Here is a 15,291-nt window from a genome sequence, read left to right as displayed (position 1 = left end):
ACACACACACACACACACACACACACACACACACACACACACACACACACACACACACACACACACACACACACACACACACACACGCCCGCACACATTCAGCTTTATATATATATATATATATATATATATATATATATATATATCTGATGCATGATCTATTGCCTTTTCTTTTCTTTCTGTTCAAAATAATAGAGTAAATATAGTTGGTATTTTTATATTTGTAAATCTTTTATTGTAATAAGCCTTTTTTTTAAATTTGTACTTTTTGACAATAAAAGGTTGGAATCTAATTCTTTTGATCTTGATGTCTTAGGTGAAAAGATTGGCTAAAAAAACTCCTGAATCATTTGATCTTTGTGAACCATTATTTGTTCTTGTAATCAAAGAAGGAATTTGCTGTGAAATTGAATAAACAAATGATTATTTATTGCTAAGTACATGCCATTTACCTTCAACACGATGTGTTAGTCTAAAATGATTAAAAGTTAAAAAAAAAAAAAAAAAGATTGAGAAATAGACAATGTCGGACAATATTTTATGGTATTTACAAGAAATTATTTGTCTTGTACAATAATTTTTTTTTTTTTTTTTTTTTTTACAAGGAGGTCACCACTTATCAAGGCCCGGAAGCCACTCATGGATAAGGGTTATTGCATGTACAGTACGTTGTACGTTAGTGTTGAGATTTCATAAAGTGTCTACTTAAGGGGGCGGTTCATCAGGAATTTGTTTACGTTGGATTTGAAGACATCCAAGTTGTAGTCAGGTGGGAAACAGGCAGACGGAACAGAAAGTTTTTAAATTTTAGATAAAATGGCCAGCAGATCTATTATGCAGAATCTTGTCTTTAGAGAAGGTTCAAAGTGTAGAAACTTTTTTCATTTCAGGAGATCATTACTCTAGGTATTACCTCCTCCTTCTGAAGAGGGGAAGAATTTATTGCTTGTTTACTGAGGTGCACTTATGTGTGAGGAAAAAAGTGATATTTTGGTCCCAATCTACTCTGCCTCATTTTGGGAAACTGGATTTTCTCTTAATTAAAAGTGTACGTCATTCTGTGTGCCAATGGCAAGCATTTTTGATGAAATTTGCTACTTAGACATCCACACATATACTTTTCAGGTATGTTCATGTTTTTTAGTAACCTCCCTCCACTCCAATCTAATGAAATTATATATATATATATATATATATATATATATATATATATATATATTTTATAAATAAATTAAAAAAAAAATTATCAAAACACTGGGTATAATGTTAATTAGGATTGCTCGTAGAGTGAATGTGGTATTGTGGTGACTGTAACTAGTTTAGAAAATATATCAAAAAGAGGAGAGACAGCCCTCATTCTTCCTCGCCAAACGTTGGCCAAGTGCCACATCTTGTATCAAAAAAGATATACATTTCATAAAGAAAATTGCTTTAATGAATTTTTTTTTCTCAGATATTTAAGATAAATGAAGTTTCCTTTTATCTAGGAACAAAGTGTAATATCTGTTCTGATGCTGCACTTATTCTGTCCTTGGTCAGTGAAGGAGAAAGCAATGAATCAATTTAATCCATCGTGAATGCTGCCAAGTCATATAAATTATTAATACATTGATACCGAAGCCATTACAAGATGCTATATGAAATAAAACTGCATTGATTTTGTATGGTTTAATATTTTACGATTTATTTTTTTTTTCCACCTCATTTTTATTTCTGTTTTGTGTTTGTCTTCTGTTTAACTATTCAGACTTTTGATTTCCCCACCCTTTTCTCTGGATGTTTGATTGTCACTTTCTTTTTCCCTCTGCTTTTTATTTCGTATTCTTTCTAGTTTCCCTTGCTTTGCTTCGTTTAAAGGTGTGTGTGTTACATACACAGACATCAAAGATGTCAGTAGTCACCCCACAAATTCATTCATGGGTAAAGTTTCTGTTTTTTTGCAGACGGCCAGCACTCTGAGTGACACAAAGCAGTAGTAAAAGTTTGAAGCTTCTATAGTTTTTATTAACATTCATTATATTTCAGCTATCAATATGTCTGTCCCATTTAACTATGACATTATCTAAAAAGGCATTAAAATGTTTCAATGGAACAATATTATCGGTTGATATGAAGGTGGACTTAATAAACACTTAATCACTGTAAACCTTGGGATTTTACTTTCCACTGTTGACTGATTGTCCGATTTATCAGCAAGGGGAAATCAATATAATCTTGCCTACACCCATCAAGACTCTGATAGCAATCTTGATTTTTAATAATAATGATATCTAATTCTTTCATGTCTGCATAAATTTAATCAACTGTTAAAGACTGAACAATCTAATTAGGAAATCTTGGATTAAAAATGTATTTCTCATATTGGATTTCAACTTTATCGCAGTCTTGGCAAATACTTGAAAAACATGTCAATCCAAGCATTTTGAATTGACCAAATATATATTAATAGACTGAACACTGTCTAATTAGAAAGTCTTATTGTTACTATTATTTGATTTAAATTTGGTTGCAATCTTGCTAAACACTGGCCAATTGAAGAATTATGAATTGACCAAATACACAGGGTGTTTCAAAAGTCTTGGGAACATAACGATTTTTAATAACTTTGTAATGTTCCCAAGACTTTTGAAACACCCTGTATATTATTAATATTATATGAAAATTATATTTATATTCGTAAGGATATTAAATAAACATTATAATGAAATTCTATTCAGTTCAACCAATGAAAACTTTGCAATGGCATATCAAGATGTCTGAACTAAATTTTCTAAATGCATCAAAAAGATATGCATTTTGATACATTTAGAAAATTTAGTTCAGACATCTTGATATGCCATTGCAAAGTTTTCATTGGTTGAACTGAATAGAATTTCATTATAATGTTTATTTAATATCCTTACGAATATAAATATAATTTTCATATACTATCAAAATATATATTTTTTCTTTTTGTATATATGTTTTTTTTATTATTAAAATTCATTTTTGTATTATTTGGATTCTTTGAAGTACTATTCTCATGTTGAAATTTATTTTTACGTTTTGTAACCTCTAAACTTCTTCAGTTGTATCTTGCTGAACCCTTTATTCAATGCACAGGTATATGATCTCATTCCACCAGCCATGAGTGGGTAAAAGTCCTAAGTAATTCGCAGTTGTATTTGTGAATGTTACTCACACTGAGGATTGAAGGTCTCATCTAACAAAATTCTGAAGCATAAAATTAATTTCATTTTGAATAAATGTTAGTGTTTTCTCTTTAAAAGTATTTTACACAACTATATATATATATATATATATATATATATATATCTGTATATAATCTGTATGCTGAATGCCTCCACAAATGTAATCATTTTTCAGTCTCCAATCTCATCAGGTCATGAATGTACTCATTCATGTAATAAAAAAACCTTAATCCAATGTGTTAATATTATGATATATTGGGACAAAGCATGAAAATAATGCCATTGAATAATATTCAAGTAAAATTTAGAAATGTTATTGCAATATTTTTGCTATACTATATGAGTATGATCACAAAGATTTGAACATCTTGACATGAGAAAGGAATTACACTCTGCTGATCCCGACTGGATTAATATTATTTTTTTGCCTGGAATTCTTTACAATTCAAAGCTTCTCTGACTGGATTGATGCTGCCAGTTTTCAATTGGGACAACGCCATTTATCGGATAATTTTCTTTTCTCTGATATTTATTTCTTTTTAGATCATTTTCCTGTTACAAGAATGGCTTTCCATTCAAGGAATTATTAAATTAAAAGTACCACTTCGAAGTTCCTTCATATTAAAACTGTTTTTAAAAATTTGGTCGAAACTAATTAATTGCATTGTTACGTAAAATCTAAATAACCAACTAATTGTCTTTTCTGTCTCGTCAATTTCATGTTTACCACTAAAAATTTGCAACTTATTAGGATTCAATCTCTTCATATTTCATTTCAAGATAAACAACCATTTAATATAAATTCTAATTTTATTTACATCATTGATTCTTATATATATATTTCTGTCTCCTTACAGCATTTACATGTGACGCTGGTCAATACTTGGACATTCAAGGAGATCAGGAATGTCACTCATGTCCAAATGGAACATATTCACTTGGTGGTGGCGTTCGCTTTGACAGTTGGGACCATTTGCCACCCGGATTTTACATTAAGACTGAACGCTTCTCCGAGATTAGTATTCTGTCTAAAGAAAATCAATACAGCACAGATACAACAAACTGTTCGAGGTTGGTGGCAAAGATTTTAATTGCTTTTTCTATTCAAAAAAAAATTATAAAGTTTAAAAAAATTTTTTCACACCATTTGGATTCTAATCTTTTGATTAATTGGAAAACCTGGAAATGTTTTTTTTTTTTTTTAAATAAAAAAATAATTTAATAAAAAAAATACATTTAAAAAGATATTGTGATATATCTACAAACATGTATTTTGTCATTTGTATACGTAGGCTGAACCTACATATAGGAAGAAGGGAGTGGCAAGTTAAGAGACAGAGAAAAAAGGCTGAATTAAAGCGTGATTTCATTCAAAATTGGTTAAGAAAAAGATCCAGTTGATAGGAGGAAAAATGTTTAATTAATCAAAAAATTTTAAGAAGAGAAAAAGGAAAGAAAAAAAGTAATTACAAGAAGAGTGGGAGATTCGGAGAGAGGAAGAGGGAAGATGGGGAAAAGAGTAGAAGGAGGCAATGATGTAACGGAAGAGGGTAAATGGAAATTGTGCCAAAATAATGACGTTAGGTGACAATTAAAATTCAGTTCTTGACTTTCCAGCAGTAAAGATCGTTGCACACAGAAGTGGGTATTTTCTGGTTGGTTTGAAAAAGGACTTAATCATTTTTTTTTTAAATTCACATACTATGAAGCAGTCATAACCCTATGGAAATGAGATGGCTAATATCCAGCAGGTTCTGACATATATTATGCCCTCTCTAGAATAAGTTGTTGTGACATTGTAAAGTGAATGTGGACAGATATGTTCTCATGATATCAGATGAGGTTTGTTATTGTTATTGTCTGTACATTGACCCAAATCAATGTTTGATTCTGACTTCATCACTTTTTTTGAGGCAACAACCTAAACTCAATTACTGGTTCGGATTTTATAAACTTGAGGATAGCAAGTGACGGCCATAAAATTTAGATCTCAACAAAAAATCTCGGTTCAATATTGAAAACATTTGGCTGACTTTGCTAGGATGAAATCTTTCTTTACTAAATTAATCAATGTTAAATCTGTGAATTGAATTCATAACCTGCTGTTATGTGTCACTTAATCTTCTTGTAAATGAATAACTTCTAATAAATAAATCTGTGTTCATTTCATTCCAAGAAAAGTTAGAAGAATAGTTTTTGTAATTGGAAATTATGATAGAATTTTTCTGATTTCAATACTCCAAAATGTTGTCATTTTTCTGGTTCCCAATTCAGATTAATCGTCCCAATATTAATACATACATTGTTACACGTCTCTTATTCCCTTAGCAACAAATGGATAAAAAAGAAAGTTCCCTCGGATTCATGGAAAAATGTTGCTGAAACGTAGGAATAAGATAGGTTCTTATCAAGACATGGGTGAAAAATGATGGAACTAACGTGAAGAAACATAAAACAAAAGAGAAGATAATCGAGTTATTAGGTATTGGACCAATTCTCCTAATCGAATTTCACCAAGCAAAATTTGTCAGATCAACACAAAAGGTTTATGAAAATTTATTAGTCAACAAGTGAAAGAGAGAGAGAGAGAGAGAGAGAGAGAGAGAGAGAGAGAGAGAGAGAGAGAGAGAGAGAGAGGTCATAAACTCAGTTACTTTCTTTTTATATATGTGAACTTCTTTTTTTATTTGTCTGGAATAATATCGGTTCATACATTTTTCTCATAGCACCATTTGTGTTTACAAGTTATTTCTTTTTCGTTACTTCATTCATATTTTTTGTTCATTTCATTTAAAATTATAGTGGAATTTATCGTCCTGTCCATTGGCCTTTTCATTCATATTTTTCTCATCTGCCGCAATACAAGAAAATACGGAAAATTCACTGTTCATTATCTCTGCCTGTTGTCTGTTAACTCTGTCATCTCCAACTTGTGTCACCTCTCTAGCAGTCACCTTTATCTTTTTCTTCTTGCTGTCTGTAGTATGCGCCCCTCCTCTCTTTTTGTTTTCTCACACGTGCATGTCTTTACGCATGTGTGCTGACCAACGTATCCTCTCTCTTCTCTTTCTCTATCTCTATTTGTCCTTTTTTTTTTTCTCTCTCTCTCTCTTTCCTCACTCGAGCATATCCTTTACACAATGTGTATAGACGTATGTATCTTTTCTTTCTCTTTTAAACGACTGTTTGCCTTTTCTTCCCCACTTTAGCGTCTACCCCTCTTCATGCTTTTTTTATGCAGATGAGTAAAAATAGACAAATCTCTCTCTCTCTCTCTCTACATATACAAGTCTCTTTACTGACAACACTTACAAGTAAAGAAAAGAAATAAAACAAAATACTGATGATTCTTGGCTCAGCTTTAAAAATCAATTTTAAAAATATGTAATCCAATTACATGTTTACATTATATATATATATATGTGTGTGTGTGTGTGTGTACATCTATATAAAACATAAACTAACCCAATATATGTATTGTATGTAATAAGTGTATAAATAAATGAGTATTATATGTAATAAAACTTGGAACTTTTCTGTTAATGATTATAAGATAATTTATTGTGATCTTTTCATAAAACCCTATCCCCATTTACTATACTATGAAGACTGTCTAGAAATGGATCAGAACTATGAGTGTACACGCAGGACAAAAACTCTTTAAAAACTAGGAATTTAAAAAGAATAAATACTTTGATTTGTTTAATCGAATCGCATTTCAATTTCTTTAAAAAAAAACAAACCTATTAGCAAATCTTCAATTAGATTGTCTGTTTCATGAAAGTCTTTTTTAATAATCAAAAATAACATGGTGAATTTCAGTATTTTGAGTGCTTTGAATAATTAAGTCTACATAATTTATAATATTTTTTTTAGAAACTCCATTACTGAATTTTGCAAAACCTATTCTGATAGCCTTGACTTACCCCCCCCCCCAACAAATCTGTTTTGTATGATAAAAACTGATGTGTAGCTGAACATAACGTAAAGATTTATTCAAATCTATTCAAAATATTCCATTTTAGATGAGAAAAATAATCTACTACTACTACATGGTTTGATGTCTTCTATTCCCAGCTACTAGATTGGATGCCTTCTTGTGAACATTCGTGTTGATGGCTGTTGTTCAGGTATTGCAATCATTAACCAGATGCTCTGTGATATTTAGAGTGTGTAGGTCAGCCTTGATGTTTTCCAGCCATCGCTTTTTTTGGCCAGTCGCGATATTTGTGTCTAACATTAAAGAACATTCCGTGTTGCAAAAGTCGTCATCCATTCTCTTCATATGCCCAAACCATCTCAATCTTTCACGCCTCATGATAACTTCTAAAGAGAGGATGCTAAGATGTTTTTTCAGATCGGCTATGCACTTCTTGTCCATAATTTTTGAAGAGCAGATTCATCTAACTAGGCGTTGTTGTTTCTTACAAGCCTGTTCATATCATCAACAGTAATGGCTCAAGTTTCAGTGGCATGAAATCATAGAATAAACTGTACACCTATGAACATGATTTATGAATCTCAGTTCGATCATGTTCTAGTGTCACTGCCATTTATATTCGCCTTGTCTGAATGTGAAGAACTTAAAATGTAATAACTGATCTAATATGATTCAAAAAGTTAGCGTGTCCCCAAAATAATTCTTGACTTCGTAATAACTAACAACAGTATTTATGCAAAAAAATCTTTTAATAAAACTATTCGTAATCATTATTGCATTGAAGAATCCTCAAGTGTTGAAGTCAAAGTTTTTCTTTGAACTGCCAAATACCAAAATACCATTAAATGTTCATGCAAATAAAAGAAACACAGATTTTTTCTTCAGTTTGCAGTATTCTCGACACATGCAAAAACGAAAATCTTTTTTCTTTTCCTGTTTTGACCTTCGTAGAAAATCCGTATTTCTTTCCATTTACATGCAAATTACCCGTATGTTCAAACGACTCGAGTAAAAAAAAAAAAGAATGTTATCTCAATGAAAGAAATTCTGGCTTTTAACATTTTTTTTCTCAAAATCGATTGGTTCCACCTTGCCAAACTTTCACAAGAAACACTCGTCTAGCTGAAAACACTATCAATAATTCCCCCCACTCTTTATCTGTGCTTAAACCTAAACGTAGATTCCATGAACAAAGCTTCTTTCTTAGAACTGCACGCCTGTGGAATTGTCTTCCGTTTTCCTGCTTTCCAGCTGACTGCAATATGGTTGTCTTCAAGTCTAACGTAAACAAGTTCTTGATGAGCCATTCCACATAAATTAATAAATTTACCGAATTTCCATTACTAACGATTACTATATTGTCCAATTGACTACTGTACACTCTTAACCCTTATCCTCGAGTGGTCTCTGGCCTTGGTAGGTGGTTATGCCTATGTAAAAAAAAAAAATCTTAATTTGCATATGTCACCTTTTTGTTTCCTATCGGTCGGGTTTCGAGTTTGTATGACGGTGACTTTTTATGATACACACGTGCGCCATCCTTGGATGCTTGCTTCCATGACCGTTGCCATGAAACCAAATAAAATTGCTTTGCTGCAATCCTAATTATCTTTTCCATCAAATTATAGCAATAACCACTCCAATCGTGGCAGCTTGTTCAGTCAGTGGTCGGGGGGATGATTGTATACGTTGCTTTTCTTCTTGGAATGTACGTAATCAAAGATGAGTCTATATCTGTCTTTATCATAACAATCGGGTTTAAATCTCAAAGAAAAACATTACTTATAGCAGGAATTAAAAAAATAGATGATACCATCTTTGTAGGTAGGGGAGGAGACTGTCAAAAAAAGTAGAAAAGTTATAAAGCGATTATAATTTTTTTTTCATAAAATCTATGAAAAAAATCAATTATCTCTACTTATATATAGAAGGCACTTTGTCTGTGTATAAGTTCTTTTCCTATGGACTCCAAAACGGCTGGGCCGATTTTTATGAAATCTCACACAAATATATTTTGTGTCTGGGAGTGTACTTAAAAAGTTTTTTTTTTTATCAAAAATCAACCATAAAAAAAATCAGATTAAAGAAGGAACAGCTCGATTTTGAACGAAGTTAACACTTTTATACAGCCTAACATAGCAAGTTCGTTTTGAGAAGTTTTGTCACTACACAAGCAGAAGGGATAAGCATATAAAATTAGCAGTAAGTTCTTTGATAAGACAGAGGCGCGTTTGAAATGAATGTTTCTGTTTAGAGCACAATTGAACTATGATATTTGTTTATTTTTTGTTTTTTTGCATTTTCTTTAATTTAAATCATAAAAATAATTTTATAAAATCAATAGTAGGTTTACTACAGTGCAATGTAAGCTACAATGTATTGTGGACTAAGTCATCTTTATGTGAACTTATGATGCACCAGAGTTGATTTCTGATTGGAGCAGGAAATCAGTCAGTTTGATTGAAAAATGATCGATTTTACCGATTTCAGTGACAATAAAAATATTGGAAGTATGGAACAGTCGTTGATTCTCATTCAATCCCAGGCAACGTCGGGTGTTCCTTCTTGTACAAGTAATAAAATTAAAGATTGAAAAGTCCTTTTCTTTTATCATCCAAAGTCGGTTAAATGTCTAGACATATGTTTATATTTTGTTGACATGATCTAGACAAAAGGCAACAACAGCTAACGAAATCAAACAGCAGATGCTTACAGCAACCATGTCATTTTTTTTATGCATCTATTTATAGTATGCCTATTACAAAGAAATTTGTCTTCTGTGTGAACCATTATTTAAACCATGAAAGAGGGAAAACACTTTTTTGCTTGGAAACATTCCATCATCTTAATTGGGAAAGTGAATAAAATGTGAAATTCCTCTTATTATTTACTTACCTCCTCACGAGGACTGGATATGAGACAATCTATTTTATTGTGCGTTATAGCCATTACTGAATACCATGTGAATGTAAGTAGTTTGTAAAGATTGACTTATAAAGGTATTCTAAGTCTATGACGATGATTTTCTGGAACTTAGGATATAACCTTGACATTTATAAAATGGATTAGGGTCTTGCTTATACAGGAAACGCAAATTTGATGTCTATATTGACTTTTACTTTTATTTGATTCTTGCATTTCTTTCCTCTTTTCAATAAGATTATTTTGCAAACTATATAGCATTTGTCCTGAGGTTTCTTAATACTAGTAGTGTACACGATTTTTAATATAAACTTCATTCATAAATGAATACAAGAACATTTTTTGGAGCTTATCTTATAAAATATTTCAGAACATTTGATCTGTACATTCCTAGTATATATTCTGTGAACGTGTCTTTAATTCTATATACAGGGTCGACCTTAGCAATTGCAGGACCCTATGCAAAATTGATTGTGTCGATAAGGATAATAATTGAAAATTAAAATTTTGAAAAAACAAAAAAAAAATGAATCAGCAGAGCATATAAAAGGATGGACCTACTGCGGCATAAGGCCGGTCTTGTGTAAATCATTTGACATAATTATTTTATTGAATTTTAAAATCAGGTTATGGATTTCAATAAAAACTCTTGAAAAAGTAATGGATCAGCTGTGAATAAAATTCTTCAAAGTCTGTTAATGTTTTGCTTTCATATATATTTTGGTAATTCCAACATTATTTATGAACAGGAGAAAAAGAAAACGAACATGTGTTAAAATACAACTTTTGAGTCATGCAACTTCATTCATTAGTTATTGCGACAGTCGACATTTTCACACAGAATTTGTGAAATTGATCCCCTACAATAAAATAACGGATCTTAAGATATCGAGCTGTACAATACGTATTGATTCTTTAATAGATATTAAACAAAATCTACCAATATTTTAAAGGCAAAACTAAATGCTAACACGCTGACTTTTTACACTTGTTCCCTTTTGTAGTGAAGAATAAAAAAAATAAAAATAATCAAAAGTCCACCATGCACACCATGCAAGTGTGACAAGGTTGTGTATTACTACAAAGTTGAAAATAGGTTCATTTGAAATGATTCATAAAGAAAATATTTGCTTTGAACAACTCTTGTCATGCAGCTTACCAAATGTACAAAAGGACATAAAAAGAAAACGGAATCAGCAATTGTTGATTCACTTTCCAATTGCCATTAATAGAATCAGCTTACCGGTTTCTAACTTAACCATGTGTATAGATTTTGTGTGTGTTAGATGTTTTCCAAGTTGGGAAGAATAGAAATAGGCCATAGGATTGTGAGATTAGAGATTTTATCTGTTGGTGCATCTGTCCAACTCGGTTTAAAATAGATTTTTCGTTGGTCTGTCACACTTATGCTTAAAACAAGCTTTTCTTTGGTTTGTTAGCCTTCTAAAATAGTTTTTTTCTTTGGTCTGTCACTTTTGTTTGAAATAGTTTTTTTTGATCTGTCACATTTTTGTTTGAAATGTTTTTTTTTCTTTGGCATGTCACGCTGCCATTGCAGTTCAATTTGAAATAGCACTTCATTGTAAAATATTTAGATTAAATGTCGACATTTTAAGAATTCATTTTATACTTTTTTTCATTCTTCACTCGCTAAATATGTTTCCATTGGAAATAGCCAGGTTTGTCTATTTGTTAGAAATATATTTCCAATTCTGATTGTTTTTACACTTGAACTATTTTCGCTTTATTGAAATCCGTGAAGCAATATTTTTTACTGTCACAATCAGGTGTTTGAATAACTTTTACATAATCATAAAATAGAAAAGAATTATTTTCTGGTTTGTCGTTGAATGAGGAATAATATGATCCATACGATCATCATTCATGGTTCGTTTCATAAAATACTAACCATTTATACAGACAACCTTTTTTAGTTCCAGAATGTCAAGGTCTTCTGGCAAGTCTTTTGTATTTCAGACTCATTTCTTCCATTACAAAATTCTGTATACTAATGTGCATACAAAAACAAAAAAAACATTCTTGATTTACGAGTTGTTTAAATCACACGTTCTCTTTTTCATTCATTTGTTTTTGTTTTTATCATTTGTTATTTTTTTGCTTGTTGTTGTAACTATGTTTATAGAGGACAAATTTCTTTAAATAATTTAATTAAAAATATTTCTTAGATATAATCAGCATATTTTATGCTATAATATAATGATTAAAAATACATTTTTCAAACACAACCGAAAAATTAACTCTCTGAAATATTACCTTCAAAATAAAACTAGAAAAGAAAAACTTTAGCAACATCACATATTATTTGTGCTAATCCATGATTCCAAATAGGGATTGACACATGATAATTTGTCATACTAATGCAGGGACAAGGTAATTCTTATAGAAATTCTATGATTAATTCCAGATATTTAAAACTGAAAGGAATATCCTTCATGGATGACAATTGGATATATTAGGTTGATTCATTGGTGACAATTGTTTATATTAGGTTGATTCATTGGTGACAATTGTTTATATTAGGTTGATTCATTGGTGACAATTGTTTATATTAGGTTGATTCATTGGTGACAATTGTTTATATTAGGTTGATTCATTGGTGACAATTGTTTATATTAGGTTGATTCATTGGTGACAATTGTTTATATTAGGTTGATTCATTGGTGACAATTGTTTATATTAGGTTGATTCATTGGTGACAATTGTTTATATTAGGTTGATTCATTGGTGACAATTGTTTATATTAGGTTGATTCATTGGTGACAATTGTTTATATTAGGTAGATTCATTGGTGACAATTGTTTATATTAGGTTGATTCATTGGTGACAATTGTTTATATTAGGTTGATTCATTGGTGACAATTGTTTATATTAGGTTGATTCATTGGTGACAATTGTTTATATTAGGTTGATTCATGTGTGACAATTGTTTATATTAGGTTGATTCATTGGTGACAATTGTTTATATTAGGTTGATTCATTGGTGACAATTGTTTATATTAGGTTGATTCATGTGTGACAATTGTTTATATTAGGTTGATTCATTGGTGACAATTGTTTATATTAGGTAGATTCATTGGTGACAATTGTTTATATTAGGTTGATTCATTGGTGACAATTGTTTATATTAGGTTGATTCATTGGTGACAATTGTTTATATTAGGTTGATTCATTGCTGACAATTGTTTATATTAGGTTGATTCATTGGTGACAATTGTTTATATTAGGTTGATTCATTGGTGACAATTGTTTATATTAGGTTGATTCATTGGTGACAATTGTTTATATTAGGTTGATTCATTGGTGACAATTGTTTATATTAGGTTGGTTCATTGGTGACAATTGTTTATATTAGGTTGGTTCATTGGTGACAATTGTTTATATTAGGTTGATTCATTGGTGACAATTGTTTATATTAGGTTGATTCATTGGTGACAATTGTTTATATTAGGTTGATTCATTGGTGACAATTGTTTATATTAGGTTGATTCATTGGTGACAATTGTTTATATTAGGTTGATTCATTGGTGACAATTGTTTATATTAGGTTGATTCATTGCTGACAATTGTTTATATTAGGTTGATTCATTGCTGACAATTGTTTATATTAGGTTGATTCATTGGTGACAATTGTTTATATTAGGTTGATTCATTGCTGACAATTGTTTATATTAGGTTGATTCATTGGTGACAATTGTTTATATTAGGTTGATTCATTGGTGACAATTGTTTATATTAGGTTGATTCATTGGTGACAATTGTTTATATTAGGTTGATTCATTGGTGACAATTGGATATGTTAGATTGATTCATTGCTGACAATTGTTTATATTAGGTTGATTCATTGGTGACAATTGTTTATATTAGGTTGATTCATTGGTGACAATTGTTTATATTAGGTTGATTCATTGGTGACAATTGTTTATATTAGGTTGATTCATTGGTGACAATTGTTTATATTAGGTTGATTCATTGGTGACAATTGTTTATATTAGGTTAATTCATTGGTGACAATTGTTTATATTAGGTTGATTCATTGGTGACAATTGTTTATATTAGGTTAATTCATTGGTGACAATTGTTTATATTAGGTTGATTCATTGATGACAATTGTTTATATTAGGTTGATTCATTGGTGACAATTGTTTATATTAGGTTGATTCATTGATGACAATTGTTTATATTAGGTTGATTCATTGGTGACAATTGTTTATATTAGGTTGATTCATTGGTGACAATTGTTTATATTAGGTTGATTCATTGATGACAATTGTTTATATTAGGTTGATTCATTGGTGACAATTGTTTATATTAGGTTGATTCATTGGTGACAATTTTTTATATTAGGTTGATTCATTGGTGAAAATTGTTTATATTAGGTTGATTCATGTGTGACAATTGTTTATATTAGGTTGATTCATTGGTGACAATTGTTTATATTAGGTTGATTCATTGGTGACAATTGTTTATATTAGGTTGATTCATTGGTGACAATTGTTTATATTAGGTTGATTCATTGGTGACAATTGTTTATATTAGGTTGATTCATTGGTGACAATTGTTTATATTAGGTTGATTCATTGGTGACAATTGTTTATATTAGGTTGATTCATTGGTGACAATTGTTTATATTAGGTTGATTCATTGGTGACAATTGTTTATATTAGGTTGATTCATTGGTGACAATTGTTTATATTAGGTTGATTCATTGGTGACAATTGTTTATATTAGGTTGATTCATTGGTGACAATTGTTTATATTAGGTTGATTCATTGGTGACAATTGTTTATATTAGGTTGATTCATTGGTGACAATTGTTTATATTAGGTTGATTCATTGGTGACAATTGTTTATATTAGGTTGATTCATTGGTGACAATTGTTTATATTAGGTTGATTCATTGGTGACAATTGTTTATATTAGGTTGATTCATTGGTGACAATTGTTTATATTAGGTTGATTCATTGGTGACAATTGTTTATATTAGGTTGATTCATTGGTGACAATTGTTTATATTAGGTTGATTCATTGGTGACAATTGTTTATATTAGGTTGATTCATTGGTGACAATTGTTTATATTAGGTTGATTCATTGGTGACAATTGTTTATATTAGGTTGATTCATTGGTGACAATTGTTTATATTAGGTTGATTCATTGGTGACAATTGTTTATATTAGGTTGATTCATTGGTGACAATTGTTTATATTAGGTTGATTCA

General features: G+C 30.4%; 1 protein-coding gene across 1 annotated transcript in view; it reads left to right on the top strand.

Moving 5' to 3' along the window:
- LOC145297487 (endosome/lysosome-associated apoptosis and autophagy regulator family member 2-like) overlaps window positions 1-15,291 on the top strand; it is a 305,309-nt gene that overhangs the window by 57,522 nt on the left and 232,496 nt on the right. The window contains exon 3 of the mRNA XM_080143369.1: window positions 4,049-4,262. Coding sequence (XP_079999495.1) covers window positions 4,049-4,262 — 214 coding nt within the window. The remainder of the gene's footprint in view (window positions 1-4,048; window positions 4,263-15,291) is intronic.

This window comes from Euprymna scolopes, chromosome 18 (assembly GCF_053919585.1).
Source record: "Euprymna scolopes isolate OS-2025 chromosome 18, ASM5391958v1, whole genome shotgun sequence".
Lineage (NCBI taxonomy): Eukaryota > Metazoa > Mollusca > Cephalopoda > Sepiida > Sepiolidae > Euprymna > Euprymna scolopes.
Note: the sequence above shows the minus strand (reverse complement) of the source record. Positions and strands in the feature narration are given on the sequence as shown.